The 19,602-nt window shown below is 35.0% G+C and overlaps 1 protein-coding gene across 1 annotated transcript in view; it reads right to left on the reverse strand.

Moving 5' to 3' along the window:
• Positions 1 to 8,018: 8,018 nt before the first annotated feature.
• The window catches only part of LOC149798856 (uncharacterized), a 42,421-nt gene continuing 30,837 nt past the window's right edge, over positions 8,019 to 19,602 (reverse strand). The window contains exon 5 of the mRNA XM_089957759.1: positions 8,019 to 15,173. Within this exon, the coding sequence (XP_089813885.1) occupies positions 15,015 to 15,173 (159 nt within the window). The 3' untranslated portion in view covers positions 8,019 to 15,014. The remainder of the gene's footprint in view (positions 15,174 to 19,602) is intronic.

Genomic DNA, 19,602 nt, shown 5'->3' on the forward strand with positions numbered 1-19,602 from the left:
AGAAAAGCTAAGTTAGCGTATAATATGTCCAATAGCAATGATCCTGTCTATGTGCAGTCACAATTCAAACAGAGGGTACATGGTACCCCCCCCCCCCCCCGATATATGTCTACCAAACAGTACATAATTCCCAAACCAAATAAGGAATTATGAAAAGGAAATTTCCAATACTCGGAAACTTTGCTCTGGCATATTTTTCAAGTTGAGAATATAAATATCGACTATATTTAGTTCATTCAAACTCAATGGGTTTAGAGGAGTAGCTAAAATGAGAGTGAAACAACCGTATTTGTATTTTTTAATGTCTCTGAGCATCATTAAATATACTTGTACGCTTGCATTTGGCACTTATTGCGTATTACCTGTATATGGTTTCATATTGACTGTACACGAGGGAGTATCGTGGTGAGGGAGAGAAAAGAAAGAATGTAAATATAGTGTTGTATTTTCTTGCTGCTATGTATATCTATAAATATGGGTGTAAATGCGTCTGTACATAAATGTTTTGTATTAGGGTCTCAAGATGTTGTTGTTGGGTTTAACGCCATTTTTCAGCACACGATAGGCTATGCATGGCGGCCAGTATTAATGGTGGAGGAAGAACCCAGGAAGAACCCCGGGAACAACCACTGACCCACGAGAAGCTATTAGGGTCTCAAGATGATTAGTTTGGCTATTGGTGTTAGCCTTTTTGAATAAAATTATTATTATTATTATTATTGTTATCTCTCACACCCTTTCCCAGGCCCGGCCCTAAGATGTGATGGGCCCAAGGCACCAAGCGATGAACGTTGGGCCCCATGCAAAAAAATTGCATTGCCTGAAAGCGTGGGGCCCAAGGTGGTGGCCTGCTCCTTCAAGCTCTCTATCTCTCTTTATATATATATATATATATATATATATATATATGAAATCTTTATCATTATCTACAAAATTCTATGTAGCTATCACTCATGTTTCCTCCATTTCTGGGGGTGTAGCATGCAAGGTTCGACGGCTCCTGGTATTAAAATTGTTGCGTTTGGGCCCTAGGGCCAGCGGAAGACACCGGAGCCTCTTTTTCATTCGTTTTTCGTTGCATATGTAAACCTTCTATTTAAATACATTTTCATAATTGATTATAACGCTTGGAGATTTTATGTTCAGACATGGTGTTTCACTGCAGAGACAAGTTTGTTTTCCCCAACACACAACAAAACAACTGAATAAATGAATATTATCAAATAGTAGGTATAGTTTTCCTATAGTATGTACAGTTTCATATTTTCGATATTTACCTGATTGGTCCAAATAGGCCAATGAAATTATTGCGCAGTATTCTTTGTATTGATTGGCTGCGATCGTGGAAATACTTTTTTAACCCCGCCTTCTGGAATTTTTCATTTTATATGAACATTTATGCGCCATTTTTCGAATCGACTCGCGAAAAGGAATTGGGGGATTTATGATTTTGAAGAGCTCATCTCCCACAAGATCGTACCACACAGCTCAGCGAATGTCCTGTGCCAGCTGTACGGCTGAGCTAGCAGTGACTCATCAGTATGCGTATCCAGCTCCACAAGCTGGTCAGTACGCTTGGTGACGACTACCTGTCAGAGCTTCGTGGCGAAAAGTTGAAAGAGAGGAAATGTTGCCGAAATTTCAGGTTCACTTGTGCGGGCTGAAGCGCCACTGCCAAGGGCTGGCCCTCACTTGGTCGATGGACACTACCTAACAACCGAAAAAGCGCCCTTGAACTTATACATTGACAAAAAGCCTTCGGGTGAAGCAAAAATGTGAAAGTGCTTGTTGTCTGACCAACCAACACAGGGTCATCAAGTATTACAAACTGTAGAAAAACACTATACGGAGCTTTTGCGGCAGAAGATCTGAGTATGACACTACGAACCCCCCCCCCAACCAAAAAAGTCATCCCTTACAGCGCAAAGATCCATACGATACTTAACACTTTCATATTGCACGCACATGCACGACACGCGTGTTTAAGGATAGTATAGTGCATTAGAAACTTCTTTGGAAACAATCCATGTACACTTGTGTAGTACACGCTTTAGGTTTTGGTTGATTAAATTTGTGAATGAACAAAAACAGTTGTTTCGGCCATTTCAAAGTATAGATGATAAAGCTAACGATGTGGACGAGTTCACCGAGTCAGAAACGAAACTTTCAAAGAAGCAAACAAATGAACGCGATATTCGCAATGTCAACAACAAACGCGAGAGTCGCAGTAATTGAAAATACCATTCTGATCATTGAAACACTTATTTAGGAGAATATTCATATCTTTTCGCAGATAGAATGGTTAAGACTATAACCAGTGCTCTCTAGGGTAAAAAAATATAGCATATAAAAGCATAGTGAAGCCAAAGGCTATCACATGTCTATCAGAGACGTACCGTTTTACAAGTCTGTCAAAATAATAGATTCAAGAAAGAAAAAAATGCAACCTAGGGTTTGGGTAGGAAAAAGAGCTGCAGAGCCAATAATCCAAGACGACAAAAACAGTAGTATTTCCGCTGGGTAATTGGAGTGTCACGCAACAGCTGCTTTTCAATTATTGCTGAGTATTTATTTTGATACAATGTTAGGCTAGCGATACAAGATACTGTATGATAAAGGTCATATCTGGGGTCCCTTCAACAGAGAGACGCAAAGTGACAGGACATAAGCATGTTTTCTTTAGCTGGCAATAAGAATGGTAATAAATATACTTACTTGTATGCATCTTAACTTTCCTCAAATTGTACTTTCTCAGTAAGTTCTTCAAATCCAAACATGTCCTGCAAAACCTGATACACAGAGAAGCTGTACTGGAATTTCGAGTAGCCTACATTTCCAGCTCAAATCCATTCACCTTATTGCACTGAACTGATCCAATAATCCAGCCCCTCATAATCAGAAAAGCAGAATTGAGTTGGATCAAGACAAACAAAATCCATACTCATTAATTCACAATACGACTCTAAATTTCAAGTTTAAGTAGACCAAAACGACAATTATTTTTGAAACTATGTACAGCACGCGAGTTAGTTAAAAGGTCGCTGGGTGGAGCTATGTGAATATGAATACTGCTTTAGTGTATTGATGAATGTACGGTATTATATACATTTGATTTAATTATACCCGATTTAATATATATTTAATTCAACTTAATTGTGTCAGTTTTCAATTTTGTTACTTTTCTTTACATGATATTGTAATGTAACTTTATTCACTAGAGATACTTTTTTTAGAAAATAGCTTGACCTTGATTGTTAGTTTATAAACACCAGGTGTTGAACTAAATCCTGACCTTGTTTCAGAATTTGTAGCAACCTTCGTAAATAAGTTCTATTTTATTTTAAAATGATTGGTTGTTTCCAAGGTCATGATGGGACATTGTCTTTAAGATATAAACAATTTGTTGATTGGTTTTCGTCAGGGTCACGCTGGGTAAACGTGATCTGTAGCAAGTATTTGCTTCTATTAACTTCCAGAAGATGATCACATGACCCTTTGTTTACGTTTTAGAAAGCCCATATAACCCATGTTTTGGAGAATTATTCTCAGTAGAAGCTGGGCTGTTAAACTGTTGTATGTCATGCTGTTTGGAGTTATTTCAAATTACTTGGATTCAAAATGATTCTGTTTTTTCTTCTGGAAAATAAGTGTGCTCATGTAATAGAGTAACAAAAACAGTTTTTATAAAAATTTAGTCAGCTATCAGAAACCGGAGTGATAATTTTTATTCCTATAAGGAACTGTAGACTTCAACAATACAGATTGCAGCATACATCGTCTTCCATCTTGGATTCTTCGTCGGAATCCGAACATGAATTCATATGAACATTTTATTATTAGGACTACTAAAATTTTCTTGGATTATTTTGGATTTGATTCTATAAAAACCGTAAGTTCATATTGTTTCATTTTTTCTAAATTTTTCCAGGGAAATAAAAGTTTTTTTTTCAGAGCTTGTCGTTTTCACTCTTTCTTTCTTGTCTTACTGTTTATTCGAGCCTAAACACGCGACATAAAAAAATTGGAGCTCGTCCAGGATAATTTTAAATTTTGGATAGAATATTTCAGAAAGCTTTGGTTTTTTTTAAATATGAATTCTCCTAGTTTTTGAAACCTTAGTGAAATCGGCAAACTTTTTCTAAAATGTCATCAAAAGTTGAAATTTTGTTCAATTCCTACCTAGGAACAATTAGATGTTTTCAACAAAGATGATTTGATTCAACTTGCCAGAAAAAATGATCTTTCTGAAGTATAGGCTTCCTTAACGAAACAGGAAATAAAGAAATATTTTGGTTCAGTATTTGGTACAAAAGAATGTTTTGGATAAAAGTGCTTTGGTTTCAGTCAGGAAGTCTGTATCAGACTCTGACATTAAAATGAAGGAATTAGAAATAAAATACAAGGTGGACATGGAGTTGAGGAAGCTGGAGCTTCAGAAAGAAGAAAGAGAAAAACAAATGAAGTTACAATATGAGAGAGAGAGAGACAGAAGAGAAAGAAAATCAAATGCACTTACAAGCAGAAGAAAAAGAGAAAGAAAGACAAATGCAGTTACAATATGAGAAAGAGGAGAGAGAGAGAGAGGAAAAGAGAAAGAAAGAAATGCAGTTACAAAAAGAACAAATGCAAATAGAGAAGGAAGAGAGGGAATATCAATGTAGAATGAAAGAAATGGAACTGGCAAGTGAAAAGCATTCGTACTTCAAATCCAAATTTATGTTTTGATCTTGCAAAGAATATTAGATTAGTACTCCTTTTCAGAGAAAAAGTAGTAGACAAATATTTTACTTATTTTGAAAAAGTTGCTGAAAATATGAAATGTCCAAGGGAGCATTGGACTCAGTTATTACAATGCGTACTCACTGGTAAAGCTAGTGATATTTACCGTTCACTGTCAGTTCAACAAAGTGGTGACTATGATACGGTCAAAGAATGCATCTTAAGGAGTTATGAGTTAGTCCCTGAAGCTTATTGGCAAAAATTCAGAAACTATAGAAAAGAAGCTGGACAAACTCATGTCGAATTTGCTACAGAAAAAGAGCAGTTGTTTGATAGATGGTGCTTAGCCAAGAAAGTTGAACAAGATTATGAAAGTCTTATGCAACTTATATTTCTTGAAGAGTTCAAAAACTGTGTCCATAGTGACTTTACATCTCATCTTGATGAGCATAAGATCGAAACCTTGGAAAATGCTGCTTGAGCTGCTGTTGAGTAGTCTTAACTCATAAAGTTCCTTTTGTAAATAAGACTTCCACTCAGCAGTCTTCTGGCAGAAAAGTATTTCAGCCTAATACAAGCCCTTCAACAAATCAAGCTGAGGCTACGACATCGTAGCTAATCGATTGTAACAATATTCTGTACTAATTTCATCCCTGCTTTTGAGGATTTTGATAACAATGCCTTTTGGACAGTACCTAGTTAGGAATCTGTTCTAACAGTAATAAAAATTTAAAGAAAATCGTTGAGCCAATATCGGGACCTCAATATACAGTAGGAATAACAAAGTCCACTAGCCTAGGAGATTACCTCTCCAGTCCATTTGTGAATCCAGCAGTTCACCCTTAAAATGATTTTTACATGGATCATTCTTTCATAGATTGTACTTAGAGATAGGCCTATATTTGACTCCTAAAATCAATGCTGACGAAGATTGTCAAAATCAATCGAAAAAATTGGTAGTCTTTACCGATACTGACGGTATTAAAAACTGCTACTCTCTGGAAAGATTGAAGCCAAATTTTGCGATGTCTGACCCCTACTTAAAGAACTTTGACTTCAACCACTGTTTTACAGTTCCTTGTTAGGGATCCGTTTCCATAATAGCCAAAGACAATAATAAATTCGTCTAGCAGATTTGAAGAAATTGTTGACCAAATAGAACAATTGGTGGACTACACATGCCGTGTGTCAATTCTTTCACACACATATATACATCAACATGCCGTGTGTTAATTCTTTCACACAGATATATGCCTCAACATGCCGTCTTTAAAGAGTTTAGACATGGAATGACCCATTCTTTTAGGATTTATCTCTATGGATAATTTGGACACACGAAAGGAGACTTTGAGAATTTCATTTAGAGAAATCATAAAAATAAGAGGGGGCAAAACGGTACTGGGCATGAAAAACTGTTACAATGTGGATCAATTCTATCATAATTTTGCTCAAATTGAACCCCTATCCAGACAATTTTGATTTCAACGCCTCTTACATATTTTCTAGTTAGGAACGTGTTTTTAAAAAAAGGAAACATTAAATAAAATTTATTTAGCCAATTTTGAGAAATAGGGAGCTTAATATTTGGTAGCTATAATAAAGTCCATAATATAATTACCTATAATAAAGTCCATAATATAATTACCTATAATAAAGTGGTAGTGATGTAACTTTTTTTGTCCTTCAGGGTGAGACTGAATTTTGTCAATACAAGGAATGGTCTTAAACCAAACATTAAGCCAGGCATCACACACTTTCTTACACTTTTTTACTGTCCTATCCAAACTATCAGTTCTAGCAACTTTAGCAACTTTAGCATTCTTCTGAATCTCATTAAAATCTTTGTCAGTTTGCCGTTTAACCCTAAAATACTTATCCAAATTTGCAAATGACAATTTGTCTCAGTCTTGATTTTGAGACCGCATGCACTATTTATTCGGCTACAATCAGAAATGAACACAGTAATAGAAGCTAAAGTTCTGATGTACTCTTATAATAACCACATGTATATCTCTGGGTTTTTCTGCCTCTGAATTCAGTCATTGCAAATATCAGCATTTTCCCACCCAAGCTGCTAGTCAAGGTCTTTGAACTTGCCACCCAGCTATTGCATTCTTTTGATGTACACTTATAAATACAGCAGGCACAGCTGTGGTCTTTAACAACTGAATCTGTCATTGTAATTACCAGCACAGCTAAAATGATCAATTAATCAACACATCCTCCCACTCAGTAGGTGGTTGAAGTAGGACTGGCAAGTCTTTAAATTTGCCACCCAGCTATTTGCATGTGTATGGAGGACTCCTGCATGGGTGATTTTCTGCATCCCAGATCAAAAATTTGCATTCAGATACACGTAATTAAGCATTTCGAAGTTGATGTCCAAGGGACACCACTTTCATTATAGGACCAACTAGACATCAAAAGAAGAAATTCTGTGAAAACCCCACATCAACAAGACAATCCATTCAGGAGCAGTGACAAGACTTTAAAGTTTGCTGTAATTGCAGGCTTAATGTATGTCAGAAGGCACCAACTGCCTTCAGGACTAATTAGATACCATGCTGATAACCATCTGTTCTGGAGAAGGAACAAAACCAACATTTTCAAGATGGCTCCCACATTGTTGCCACTCTGGATGTCACACCGGCCAATATGACACCACAAGTCTCATGGAAAATCCAATGTCATTATACAGTCCATCCAGTATTAGTATTGAGAGCAAAACTTTCAAGATGACAATTATGGTGGCCACATTGCACATCTGTGGGGACACCATTTTCATTTCACACCAAATGACCTTGGGATAATGAATGGGTACAGTTTGATGGCAATCTTTAGAGTGGTCAGGTAGAGTTGCAATATAAAACTTTTGCTAAAATGGATGTATGACAGGCCATAACTTGTTGGTTGGTTGTTGGTTGTTGTGGGGTTTAACGCCATTTTTCAGCACACGATAGGCCATATATGGCGGCCAGTATTAATGGTGGAGGAAGAACCCGGGAAAACCCCGGAAAGAACCACCGACCCACGAGAAGCTACTGGCATGCTTTCTCACATATCTACATTGGCTGAATCTGAGACTCGAACCGGCGCAGACAGAGGTGAGATGGCAGTGATCCGTAACGGCGAACGCTTTAGACCACTCGGCCACTCGGGGCCCCGCCATAACTTGTACTCTTTTGTCTATGAACAGTAAAACTGATAAGCAATTTGGTGTTAAGAACTGATAAACAATTTGGTGTTAAGATACCTTTGCACTAAACTATGGTGAAAATATTGGGAAAAAAACTCTAAACTGTCAATAAAATGTTTATTATCCAATTGTATTCACAAACCAGTTAAATATTTTGCTCCTCTAACACACATATACACTCACACACACACATAAAAACTTTCCTTAATTTGCATTTTCTCTTCACAAAATTCTCTATCAGGTAGTTGTATTCCTAAAATACCTTGTAGACAACGCCTAGGAAGATTCCAATTTACAGGATATTTGGCTGAACTTGCTTACATTCAAGTAGTGACCAAGTAAAGAAAGCTCCCAAAGATGTTCTGAGAGAATTCTGTCCGAGTTTTGCAATCTTAAGATATTTCAAAGATGTGTGCTAAGTATTTTTCTTCTTCCAAACATTTTTGCTTCCTCTGCCAAGTAATAATTAATGCTGAAGCTTGTATGAAGAAATTTTTTTATATCCTCAATACAAGTTCAATGTGAATAAGTTACATGACATTGGAATTAGAGCCTGGATGGAAATTTTTAAGCATTTTCACAAAATCTTGAAAAGTCGGTTACAGCAAAATCATTTTCAAGTTTAACACATGTTCATCCAAGATATGGACACAGTGAATATTTGAGGTAAATATTGTAAAACTGTGAAGGAATCTGCACTCTTTAATAATTTCCAGAAAGCAGGTCACAGTGACCCAGCAGAGCCTAAATATTTCACTGGTTCGAGACCAATCCTTGTTAGATACAGACCAGTTATATGTAAGCAGCACTAGCCTGCTGGACTTTTAAAATTTCTTACATATTCCAATAAATTGAAGAAACTGTTTTTTTTTTAAATCTTAAAAAATTCTTACTAAATATCTGCAAATTTAGCATGCTATACCCTATCACCAGTCTAAGCTTGATTTTCATCAATCAAATGCTTGTTCTCACTCATAGTTAAACTAAGCACCAACCGTATTGGTTTATTTAAGAAACAACAACAAAGAATGTGTCTGCTACAAGACGTGTTGCACTGAAGAGATTAAAATGTCCCAAGGCAGAAAAGGAAGCAAAAAATGATGCAATAAATGTACAAGGGTATCTGGACTTTTTAGAATCACTGGAAAAACACTTGACCATGTGTCAAGTATGATGAAAAGCAGGTGCTTATGTTTTGTTTAACATGTATGGTATGCTCAAATACCTTATTCAAAGGCACGTTCAATTTTATAATCAACCCATTAATAGTACATGATACATGCTGAGAGCATATTACTTGCACCAAATAGATTATTGTTAGTAAACAGAACACCCCTCTCAATCATCAATAGAACACCCCTCTCAATCATCAATAGAACACCCCTTTCAATCATGAATACCCGGATTGCCTGAGCATTTACAAAGTTGAGTTATTCACAATGTTATGCTAGTTCATTTCTGCCCCGAGACCACTGCACACTGACTGCTTTCTTCTGAGAAAACATGGCAACTGCCACACACACCTGAGGGTACCAATGCAAAGTTCATCTGAGGTTGAGCAATCCGTCATCCGTGGTGGCCACAACAAAATATTTAAAATGGGGTGGAAATAGTTGGATGAAACTCAGGCAGTCACATTGGTTTCAATGAATGAGCTCTGAATGGCAAATGTATTCTATTTTATTTGAGTGTCATATTTTTGTCTGATACTGAGAACTTTAAGACTTGCAGTTCTAGTTCACTGCAGCAATGAGATTCAAAGAGGATCAACCAACAAATGGCATGATCATTTGATATGAAAATTAGACAACATCTAGGTTAGTAATATAATTAAACAAGCAATAAAGTAGTCTGAATATTGAGTCTGCTTTACTTTTGTTATTTTTCCTGTCTTTTATTTATGTTAATGAATTGTAGTAAATATTCACGTCAGATTTAGCCATAGGACCAATGAATAAAAAAAAGAAGAAATTTTCAGGCTCTGCCACAGTTGTGGTGTAACCGGTTCATCCCAGGTGGCACGACAGTGAAAGTTGATGTCAACTGGTGCAGTCTGCAGGAAAAAAGTTCAGAAGGGGGTGGGGGGCAGGCACGCAGCTCAACCCTGTATACTACCTCTTTCTCAAAGCAAGGATATATAAATATAGAACGCGTCTCATGACCAGTCTCTTGCTTAAGGGTATATAAAATAAAGACTGCCTCTCATTACCCGTCTCTTGCTGTGGAGAGAGTGAAATTTTGGAGGTAACAGTTTTTTGAGCATGTAAACAACATACAAAACTGTGATATCTATAAATAACATTAATTAGGTGGCATGATAATTTGTGATAAAGTGTCATCACTTTATAAATGAAACCCTGGTATGCAATCTGTGCACTCTAATGCCAGAATTAAATCCATTTGACCAACCCAATGAGACTTTGTTTAATTACTATGGTAAACAAAAGTCCTTTCAGTAAATAAAATTCATGTTATACTTCTAAAACAGCTTATTAATCAATCCATTTACTTAACATCAATCTTTACACTAGAAATTCATAAGCAAAGGACTTTCCTCAATGTTAACTATCTGTAGCCAAAAGCTATAAGAACCCATAGTTTTAGACAAAAACACATAAATAGTGACTGTCTCTCAGTAATGAAATTGAAAACACACAAAAAAACAAAACAATTGTCTTTTGTTGCAATCTGTAAAGAATTTTTAACACTTTTAGATTTTATTGGGTATAAAAAAGACTGCAAAACATGACAACAAGCTTATACACCTATTTTTGTGTGTGTGTGTGATTTGGATTTTTAACGTAGCGTTAACAATTTTCAGTCATATCGCTACGATGTCGGCAGTGTGGCAGTTTACAGTTATGTCTAGCACTGGGGCACCAGGCCGACCAGTCACAGCACTAACCTCTTAATGCTGAGCGAAAGGCAAGGCAGCTGTTAGTACCATTTTTTTTATGTCTTGGTATAACTCAGCCGGGGATTGAACCCACGACCTCCCGCATCCGAGTCGGACGCTCTAACCACTAGGCCACCGGAGCGGTCACCTATTTTTGTAATAACAGCAAGCTGTATGACCTTAATAGCACTTGTAAACAGTGCAAGTACCTCAATGCATGAAACTATAAGCCATTCACCAATGTTAATACCCTATTAACTTATAAATTTACTTTTAAATTGTTTTAAAAAAAAATATATGAAAATGCCATTGCCTTGAAATAATATCCTAGGTTATTTCATAATTAACTGTTTTAAGTCAGAACATAAAAAATACCAAGTAAACTTGGCTATCATAAAAAAAATCCTTTTGCAAATAAAACCTATACAAACAAAATTGAAACCAGTCTTGCCTAATTAACTAAAGAATATGCTCATTTACTAACTGAATTTAATTATTTACGTAAACCTAATTCTGATCCAAAATCCATGTGAAAACTTTTATAACTTGTCATACATACACACATAATTGTTGTGTAAGCAGCTATAATCCAGATCTATCCATTATCTTTAAAAAATTGTCATCTGAAATAAGGAATTTTATTTGTAAAAATATTTTTTCAAAAACTTTTAATTTTCTACTCTACAAGGAGGCAGAGTGACTTAGTAGTTAACATGACAGACTAGCAAACCCTAAATGTGGCTTCAAATCCTATCATGGTTGGTTACTGTGGCACATGCTTGAGCAAGTCACTCCAATTACCTCCACTCTAAATAACCTACTTAATTTGTTGTTCCATAAAACAGCAATTAATTGGCTCTGTGAATGTCTTCATGACAGATAGGCAAACATACAAAACTTGACTGCTTTACCTCATGTAACATACTTACCTCCACCACATTTTCATTCTAAACCCAAAATAATTATTTATGGAATGAATTTGGCAAAATTGTTTCAGGTTAAAGTTATCTATCAATTCAGTAACATCTTTCTGGTTTTTCTTTTCTTCAATCTAAAATGGTCAGATTTCCCATAAAATTTGTAATTTTTTTAAAAAAAGTACCAGAGTGCTGCAAGTACAAAATGATTCCCTGTCAAGAATGGATTTGTACAGATATCCCTCTAATGTGTATGCTCCAAACTTCACAACCTACAGATCAATAAGCTGGACTGAAAGGCATAAATATACCAGTCTAATGAAACCAACTAGTAAACCAAAATATAACTTAAGGAACAGTGACCTTGACTTTCAACGTACGAACAACAATATAAATCAGTCCCTTTATTGACAGGGAAATTACAATGCAAAGGAAATTTTCAAAAAATCTGATCACTAGATCTTAAGTGATTGTGTGGAATTAAATGCAGGCTTGCACCTAGGATCCCAAAGGCTAAGGACACTGTCCTCCCTCATCCAAATCTGGGGGACACATTTAAAGGTGACCAGGAAAAATAGTTTATAGTACTTGATGCACTTGTGGTACAAAAAAAGAGAGATGATCTCATTGGCTTTTGATAGTTCTCCCACATTAACTTTGTTGTCTACACTGTAGTATAATCTGTATTTTCTTGGACAATATCATTACTGCATTAACTGTTTTGTAAAGTGATCAAGTTGCACATGAATATATTCATCCAATTCACCTGGAATGAGCTAAAGCTGGGAGTTGTCTTTTCCTGATTTTGCTCCCATTTAACTTTAGCATTGTATCATTATTTACTAGCATTTGATATTATAAAAATTCCCTGTTATCTCTGGAATTAATTTTCTATTTAAATCAAGAATCCATTGAATAAATTACTAATTGTGTATTCACATAAAATTGATCCCTTCTGTAATTAATTCAGCCATGAAATTACTTGTACCATCAGCACAGGTGTGCTTTGAAAATATATTACACTACCATTAAATTTAAAGTCAGGAAATTATTGCAAACCTAAACTGTTGTAACTGCCAAATATGCTGTATACTATGAATATTAATTGCGATCTTACAATTCTGATTGCCTTTGGTAACTCTGGCCATTGCCATTATCAACACAAATGCAGATGGATGTGAACTAAAGTAAACTAGCAGGCATATCTTTCAATTTTGTTTTTACAATGAAATATTGCTCCAGGGGTCACACAGAAGTCACGATTTGTGGGACATCTGACAAACAACTGTCAAACCTGTGCTCAACATGCAAAACTGGAAATGCAAAAGCAAAATTTACTTGGAGTTTCAGTGACTTGGCACTTCAAGCAACCAATCCAAATGAATAAGTTGCTTTTTAAACGATGGGCTGAAAGGCACAAACACAAAATGTTTTGAAACTGGTTGGTGTGTTTATGCTTGTAAATGATAACCTTAACCTTCAAGCTTTGAACATCAATATGCATCAGTTACATAGCTGAATCCAGTTGGTTTGTGTACAATAATGTGATGTATGCCATTCTCAAAAATTGTTTATGTACAAATGTTAAAACCATTCATTTAAATACTATATTTTTTAACCATCATCTTTGTTTTATACAACTTTAAAAAATGTCAAGATCTTTACCTTAATTTTGTAAGACATATTTATTATGTTCATTTGGGAGGATTTCTTAAAGTTTTTTTGGTAATTTCTTTTTTTATCTTTCCACTTTTAGAACACTTACCTTATAACAGCCAGTAATGTGCTGATGTGCTATACATACATCTATTTTTAGTGGCCATATATAAATACAGACAGGCATCATTTAGACACATTTTCAAGTCATTTATGACAGTATGGTTTCTGTCACATTTGGTTGAATTATAAATTGCATATTTTGTTTTAAAGGAAACATTTTTTAAATGACAGAAGTGACCAAATATGATAGTAGAGGAGTATTATTTTTAATAAATTTAAAAGACATTTTATACTAGGATGTACTGCATCAAATTTGATAAAAACTGCTTCTTAAATTCTTATTCCAAGTTTTTTCTATTTTTTAGCAGCTGCAGTTATATTTGATGGTGTATCAGAATCACTTGCTGGATGCTTCCTGACAAATTTGGTCAAACTCTGTTGGGACTCTTTTGAGGAGTAATTTAAAGGTTCTTTATTTATTGTAACAGTGACTATATTTGATGATGGTATCAGCATAACTTGAGAAAACAAAAAAGACATATTCATTCCAGGCATGATTTCTAAGTATCCGAAAGCCCTTTATGTCTAAGATTTTCTGTTATGCCTGGTAAAATGGTGATAAATCCAGTTTATAAGAAGTTATTTAAAGTTTTTTTTTTAACTTTTGGTAGCAGCGACTGTGCTTGATGGCAGATTAGCATAATCTGTAAAAACTAAAAAGCCTTGATCTTTGATGCTGTCAAATTTGGCTAAGTTCTGTTGAGTGCTTTTTTTTTGGAGAAGTCATTTTAAATAGCTTTTTTTTTAAACAATGATCATACCTGATGGCAGATCATCATCTGTATGGTCAAGTAAGATAAGATCCATAGTATCTACCATTTTGGTCCATTGCAGATGGTCTCACTGCAATGTCAGGCCTTCCAAAAATTGTCCCATGTCAAAATCATATGACTCCTCAAAAATGTATCTTATCCTTCCCAGAAATCTGGTGCTAGAGTAAAATTATTAGAGCAAGTATACCTTTTTGACAAGACAGGGAAGGAAAGGTCAAGATTGCCTACCTTGATATATCTGACTAAAAAACAAACATAGTCTTCTTTGACCCAAAATGAAGGGGCCATAACCTGTGTCACTATAGATCATGCTAATACTCCTCTATGCACGAATTTTACACCAAATAACCTCTAAGGCCAGAACTATTGCAAAGGTAAATCAGTGCATCTTTTTTCCTTCTTTGGGTATATAAAACATCAAGCGGCCCTAAGGAAACATGCTGAAGTATGTAAAACACAAGGCAGCCAAACCTCATTACCTGAATCATGATCCTGCCTGTTTCTTCTAATATAGAATATTTACGGAAAATGGCATAAAATTTATGCAGACTTATCTGCAAGCATATCATACTCTAGCACGCACACACATACATGCTAAAATTCCAATCATCCATCCAGCTATTCTGTACTGCAAACATTGCTCTGATGAGAATGCCTCCTTTCTCATCTACTTGATGAAAATTCTCCACATAAGCCTTTTAGAAGTCAGACTGATGACCCTAAATTAGGGGTTATCATTTGCCAAGGCTAAATGACAATTTTGGACGAGCATTTTTCTTATTTAGAATCACTTCTTGCTCTTGCTGTTTCCTGAGTCTGTCTTCCTCTTCTAGTCTTTGTTTGGCCTCTAGCATTTTTCGTTGTTCTTCCACAAGTTTCAATTGCTCCTCAGCCTGAAATAATGGAAAATAATTACAATATGGCTGTCAATTTTAGGCCTGTTAAATCTAAGCTAGACACATTTTTTAAATTTTGTATTTTTATATAAAAGTCATTAAAATTCATTCGCCACTGATCCACTATAAAAAGAAAATCTACAACAATTTTCCTACCTACCTGGGATCAACAACTTTTCTACCTCTGACAAGACCTTGCTCTGATATTATCTTTAAATGTTAAGCAAGTTTCCATACGGTCAAAAGAAAAGTTTTTGATGTTCAACTTTAGTACCTTCTCCAGTCTCCACTGCTTTTCAATACTCACATATAGTATTATTAAAACAGTATTATCAAAGTCATCAGTGGGGGTCTATTAATTGTCAGAATCAGTGCTTACTTTTATTGGTTATACATGTAAAACCAATTATAATGTGATGCTTGGGGTAACATCGTGATATAAAGTGGGATTACATTAACAAATTTTTCAAAAATCCTACACATAGAAAATGTGCATTGAAATTTCAATGTCATCAGTTTTAACTAAACTCTTGACCAGATATCATTTTGTTTGCGAATTTCATCAGACATCGAATATACTTCAGGTCTGATTTGTATATATGCCAATATGGCAGAAACGGTGCACGGTGAAGTTAGGGCAACATTAAATTCAGTGCTGGGATTAAAAATCTGCTAGGGATATGAATAATCGGCTTTTCTGAGAGCATGTATTTAGGATGTTAAGAAGCAAGGTCACCTTAAACTAAAAAATGGGAGCCAATCTGCCATCACATTATAACAAATTGCATTACAGCGGGTTTTATTTATACAAGGTAACAGTGACTGCCTATCTGCAGAGCCAAGTGACCTCTTTAATGTTTATGAGCATGTGATGAACACAGATACATAACAGAGTCAGCACCTTGTGTTTGTCACTGTAGCCTGGAAAGCATTGATTGTCTGCACATACTTACATGTTGCTCTGAGTATTGGAGGATTATTTACATACCAGTCATGAAGCATTCAGAAATGTTAACTGTCCAATTTTTCACATTAATAAAATCTAATGAATCCCAGACAAGCCACTTGGAAATTTTAGAGAACCCTACCATAAATGTAATTTGTCCATGATGACAGTATATGTAATTTATTCAATCACATCTTCGCAAACCAATGTTCTGATAACCCTATCTACATCTTGGCGGATCGAACAGCTATATCGGTACTTTGTCCTAGCGACATCTATTGGATTTCATGTGTTGCCTCCCTTAGTATGTAATTCCAACTAATCAATAGCATGGTGCATTGTACATCGGCCAAAAACAGTGGTGGAAACTGACCTAACAAGATATATTCTGTAAGTTTAACATCAAAAGTATGACACTGTACCAGAGGCAAGCCATTACCGGTCTATTTGGGTGAAAGGTATTTGTACAAACAGGGACTGGCACTGGAAAAGTGCTTATTTATCAGTCAAGTTGTGTGCTCCCCTTGTCTTGATCACATAGGAATAGTGTTCAAATTTGAACAACTTAACTTTGATTGGATGTGGTGGCTCGCTACCGCATCCAATGAAATTCAGATCCAAAGCACTGAATATCTACTAGATATGCCAAGGTGTAGATACGGTTATTGGAGCTCTGGCTAGTGAGGACAATTCAGTCCAAGAAAGGCCTTTATGCCAGATACATTCTAATAAAGATGGTCTAATTCTGACGAGCAGCATTTTGAGATAAAACTGTTCAATCCTCAACTGCACAATGAGGCTGTGTGTGTGACAGTACTGATTTGTCATTTGAGAATGTGTTTTAGAACTTTTAAATCTTCATTTTTTAAATTATAAAGTAAACTCCTGATTTTTTGCATATCCGACTTACCCATGCATCATGTTTATGTTAATTACTATTAATACCCAAGCAGAAAACTACAATCAAGACATGTATCAATCACATATATATGTGAACACGAGGCATGGGTTCAGGAAGCAGGAACTGCCATTTTGTACGTGTTTGATCAGGATGAAGTTTTGGCTCCCTATTGATGGATGGATTCGAGTTGTACAAATTCAACATATACAAGGGTTCTTGGGAAGGCAATCCATATAAAATAGGGGGTTTACTATGTAATTTATAATCTGTTGAATTTACCAAGAAAGCTGATGCACAGTAGTTTTGAGTCCCTCAGTGATCAATCTACCATTTCCTAAATCCATTAAAATCATTACATATAGATAATTGCATGTTTGTTTGGATTTTTTTGATCCCAGCATTTTAAATATGTACTAAAACGTTTGTTTAAATAGGTAGCAATTTTTGGTTTTTGTGCCTAAGAATACATCTGATGGATTTGGCTTTAATAATACGATGGAAGGATCATTGAAATTCACAGAGGCTAAAATGAGGCTAAAATTGTAAGTTTTCAATAACAATGGGCACAGATAATTAATTTAATACTGGTCTTTTAATAACTTTTTTTTAACAACAAAAACAATTATGCTTCATGGAGATCAAAATAAAGTAAGGTATATGACATTTTATTATACAAGTTTCAGCTTCATGATCTTGCTTAACATAAAATTGCTGTAATTTTCAATTTACAGAAAATAATACATAAAGGTAATTTTAAACATACCCGTCTGGAAAGGTTGAGAAATTTTTTTAAAAAAATGCTAGTCTTGTCTGTGCAATCAAGATATTTATTTCTGCAGCACGCATTAAAGAATTTGGTCAATGAATCTAAATTTTAGTGGAAAAGGGAAAACACTCATATTTAATTTTTGCCTCTTTGTCACAGGTACCTAAAGGCAATAAGGTAACCATTTAAGGAGTTTGCTATGAATAAAATCCACCTATTATTTGGCTTTATTCTGGTGGATGTGGACTAGGACCCAATCTGGTGGAAGTCTATCACAATATTTTATTGCACCCGTAGTGAGTTTTATGGCACCCCTCACTGATTCTGTTGCATTTACTCAGTTTTGTTGACATATAAAAAAAAAACCAGATAGAAAAAATCCTGACACCATAAACCCGACCCTGGCACCTAATAACTGAATGTGTACAATTCACATAATGACTCCACAAAAATAATGCTCATAATCACTGTTTAAGAACTAAAACTTCAAGGTATGTCATCAAGTGAATTCTGACTTTTACAATACTTCTTTGTTGGTCTTCATTATTAAAGAACAAAAAGACTGGCAACATGCCCAGTTAATAAAATCCTGACATTTAATATACATATATAAAACAAGCATACAATGTTACACATGAATAACATCAATCAAAATCAGATAGTAAGCAGATAAACATAGTCTTTCTCAAACAGCTTACCTACAAGCATTTAGTTATTAATAATTCATATAAAAAGTGGGCTCTTTTGTATGATTCAAAGACTTCAGATTTGTCTATTGTTGGTCCTAACCTGTAGTGGCATACATTTCAAGCCTTGTTTTAACCACAAGCATCCGTGGGACATTTTCTGGGCCTTTGTCTCACAGATCACCCCATGACAGAATCTGCTAATTGTAATTAATGTGTTTCAGAACATAAGGAATTTAGTTGCTAAAACATATTTCCAAGTTTGAACGGAGTTTTGGTTTGATGGTGGTATTTTTTAAGCATAGAATTGAAATTCTGGATCAAAATTTGTTTGAGTATTTGGAGTTTACATGTTTTGCTTTCCAAGAGAAAAAATGATGATATTAAAGAAATATCTTGGGACCAAAAAGTAGAATTTGGTCTTGAGGGGATTCCAGTATACTCAGATTTCAGTTTTGGGGAGTTTCATTGTACTTTTAATAACACTATAAAGTTTGTTACTATTATTATTAACTATTATTATTAACAGAAACTATATTTGGTAAATGAAAATGGACACAATGCCAGACAGCCGGATTCAGATCAAACTGAATTCACTATAAAATGCATGAAAAGGGCAAATCAGCAAATATCTTTGAATTGTACTGAGTTATCACACAGATTTGACAAAAACTCAGTTAATCAGAATTTAAAGCATAAATCCCCATTAAAAGAAAATCACTCAGAAGTTTGGCAAAAGCATGGAAATTGGAAATATCCAACATTTTCATTTTTATTTTGCTGTAATAAATTCCTCCTGACTTCAATGTTATCAAATACTAGGGAAGTTTTGAAGAGAAAATGAAACAGAAGCGAGAAAAAAGTAGTAGTCAGTTTAACAAAGAAAATTTTGTTCTTGAAAATTCTGCACTTAGGCATTATCTGTCTGCATAACTGTTGTGGGTATGTTTATAAAAAAATCTGCATAATGCAGAAAAATATATGTACATGGTGGTCAGCCTTTTTTTTTTCAGAATGAGATTCTAATACTTTTAGAAACAAAATTTCATATGTGCAAAGATAATCAGAGAGATGTTTCTTTCACTCATAAAGGAAATGTGTAGTGTAAATTATATTTTGGTCATATG

This window comes from Sinohyriopsis cumingii, chromosome 5, assembly GCF_028554795.1.
Source record: "Sinohyriopsis cumingii isolate HCF-2022 chromosome 5, ASM2855479v2, whole genome shotgun sequence".
NCBI classification, from domain to species: Eukaryota; Metazoa; Mollusca; class Bivalvia; order Unionida; family Unionidae; genus Sinohyriopsis; species Sinohyriopsis cumingii.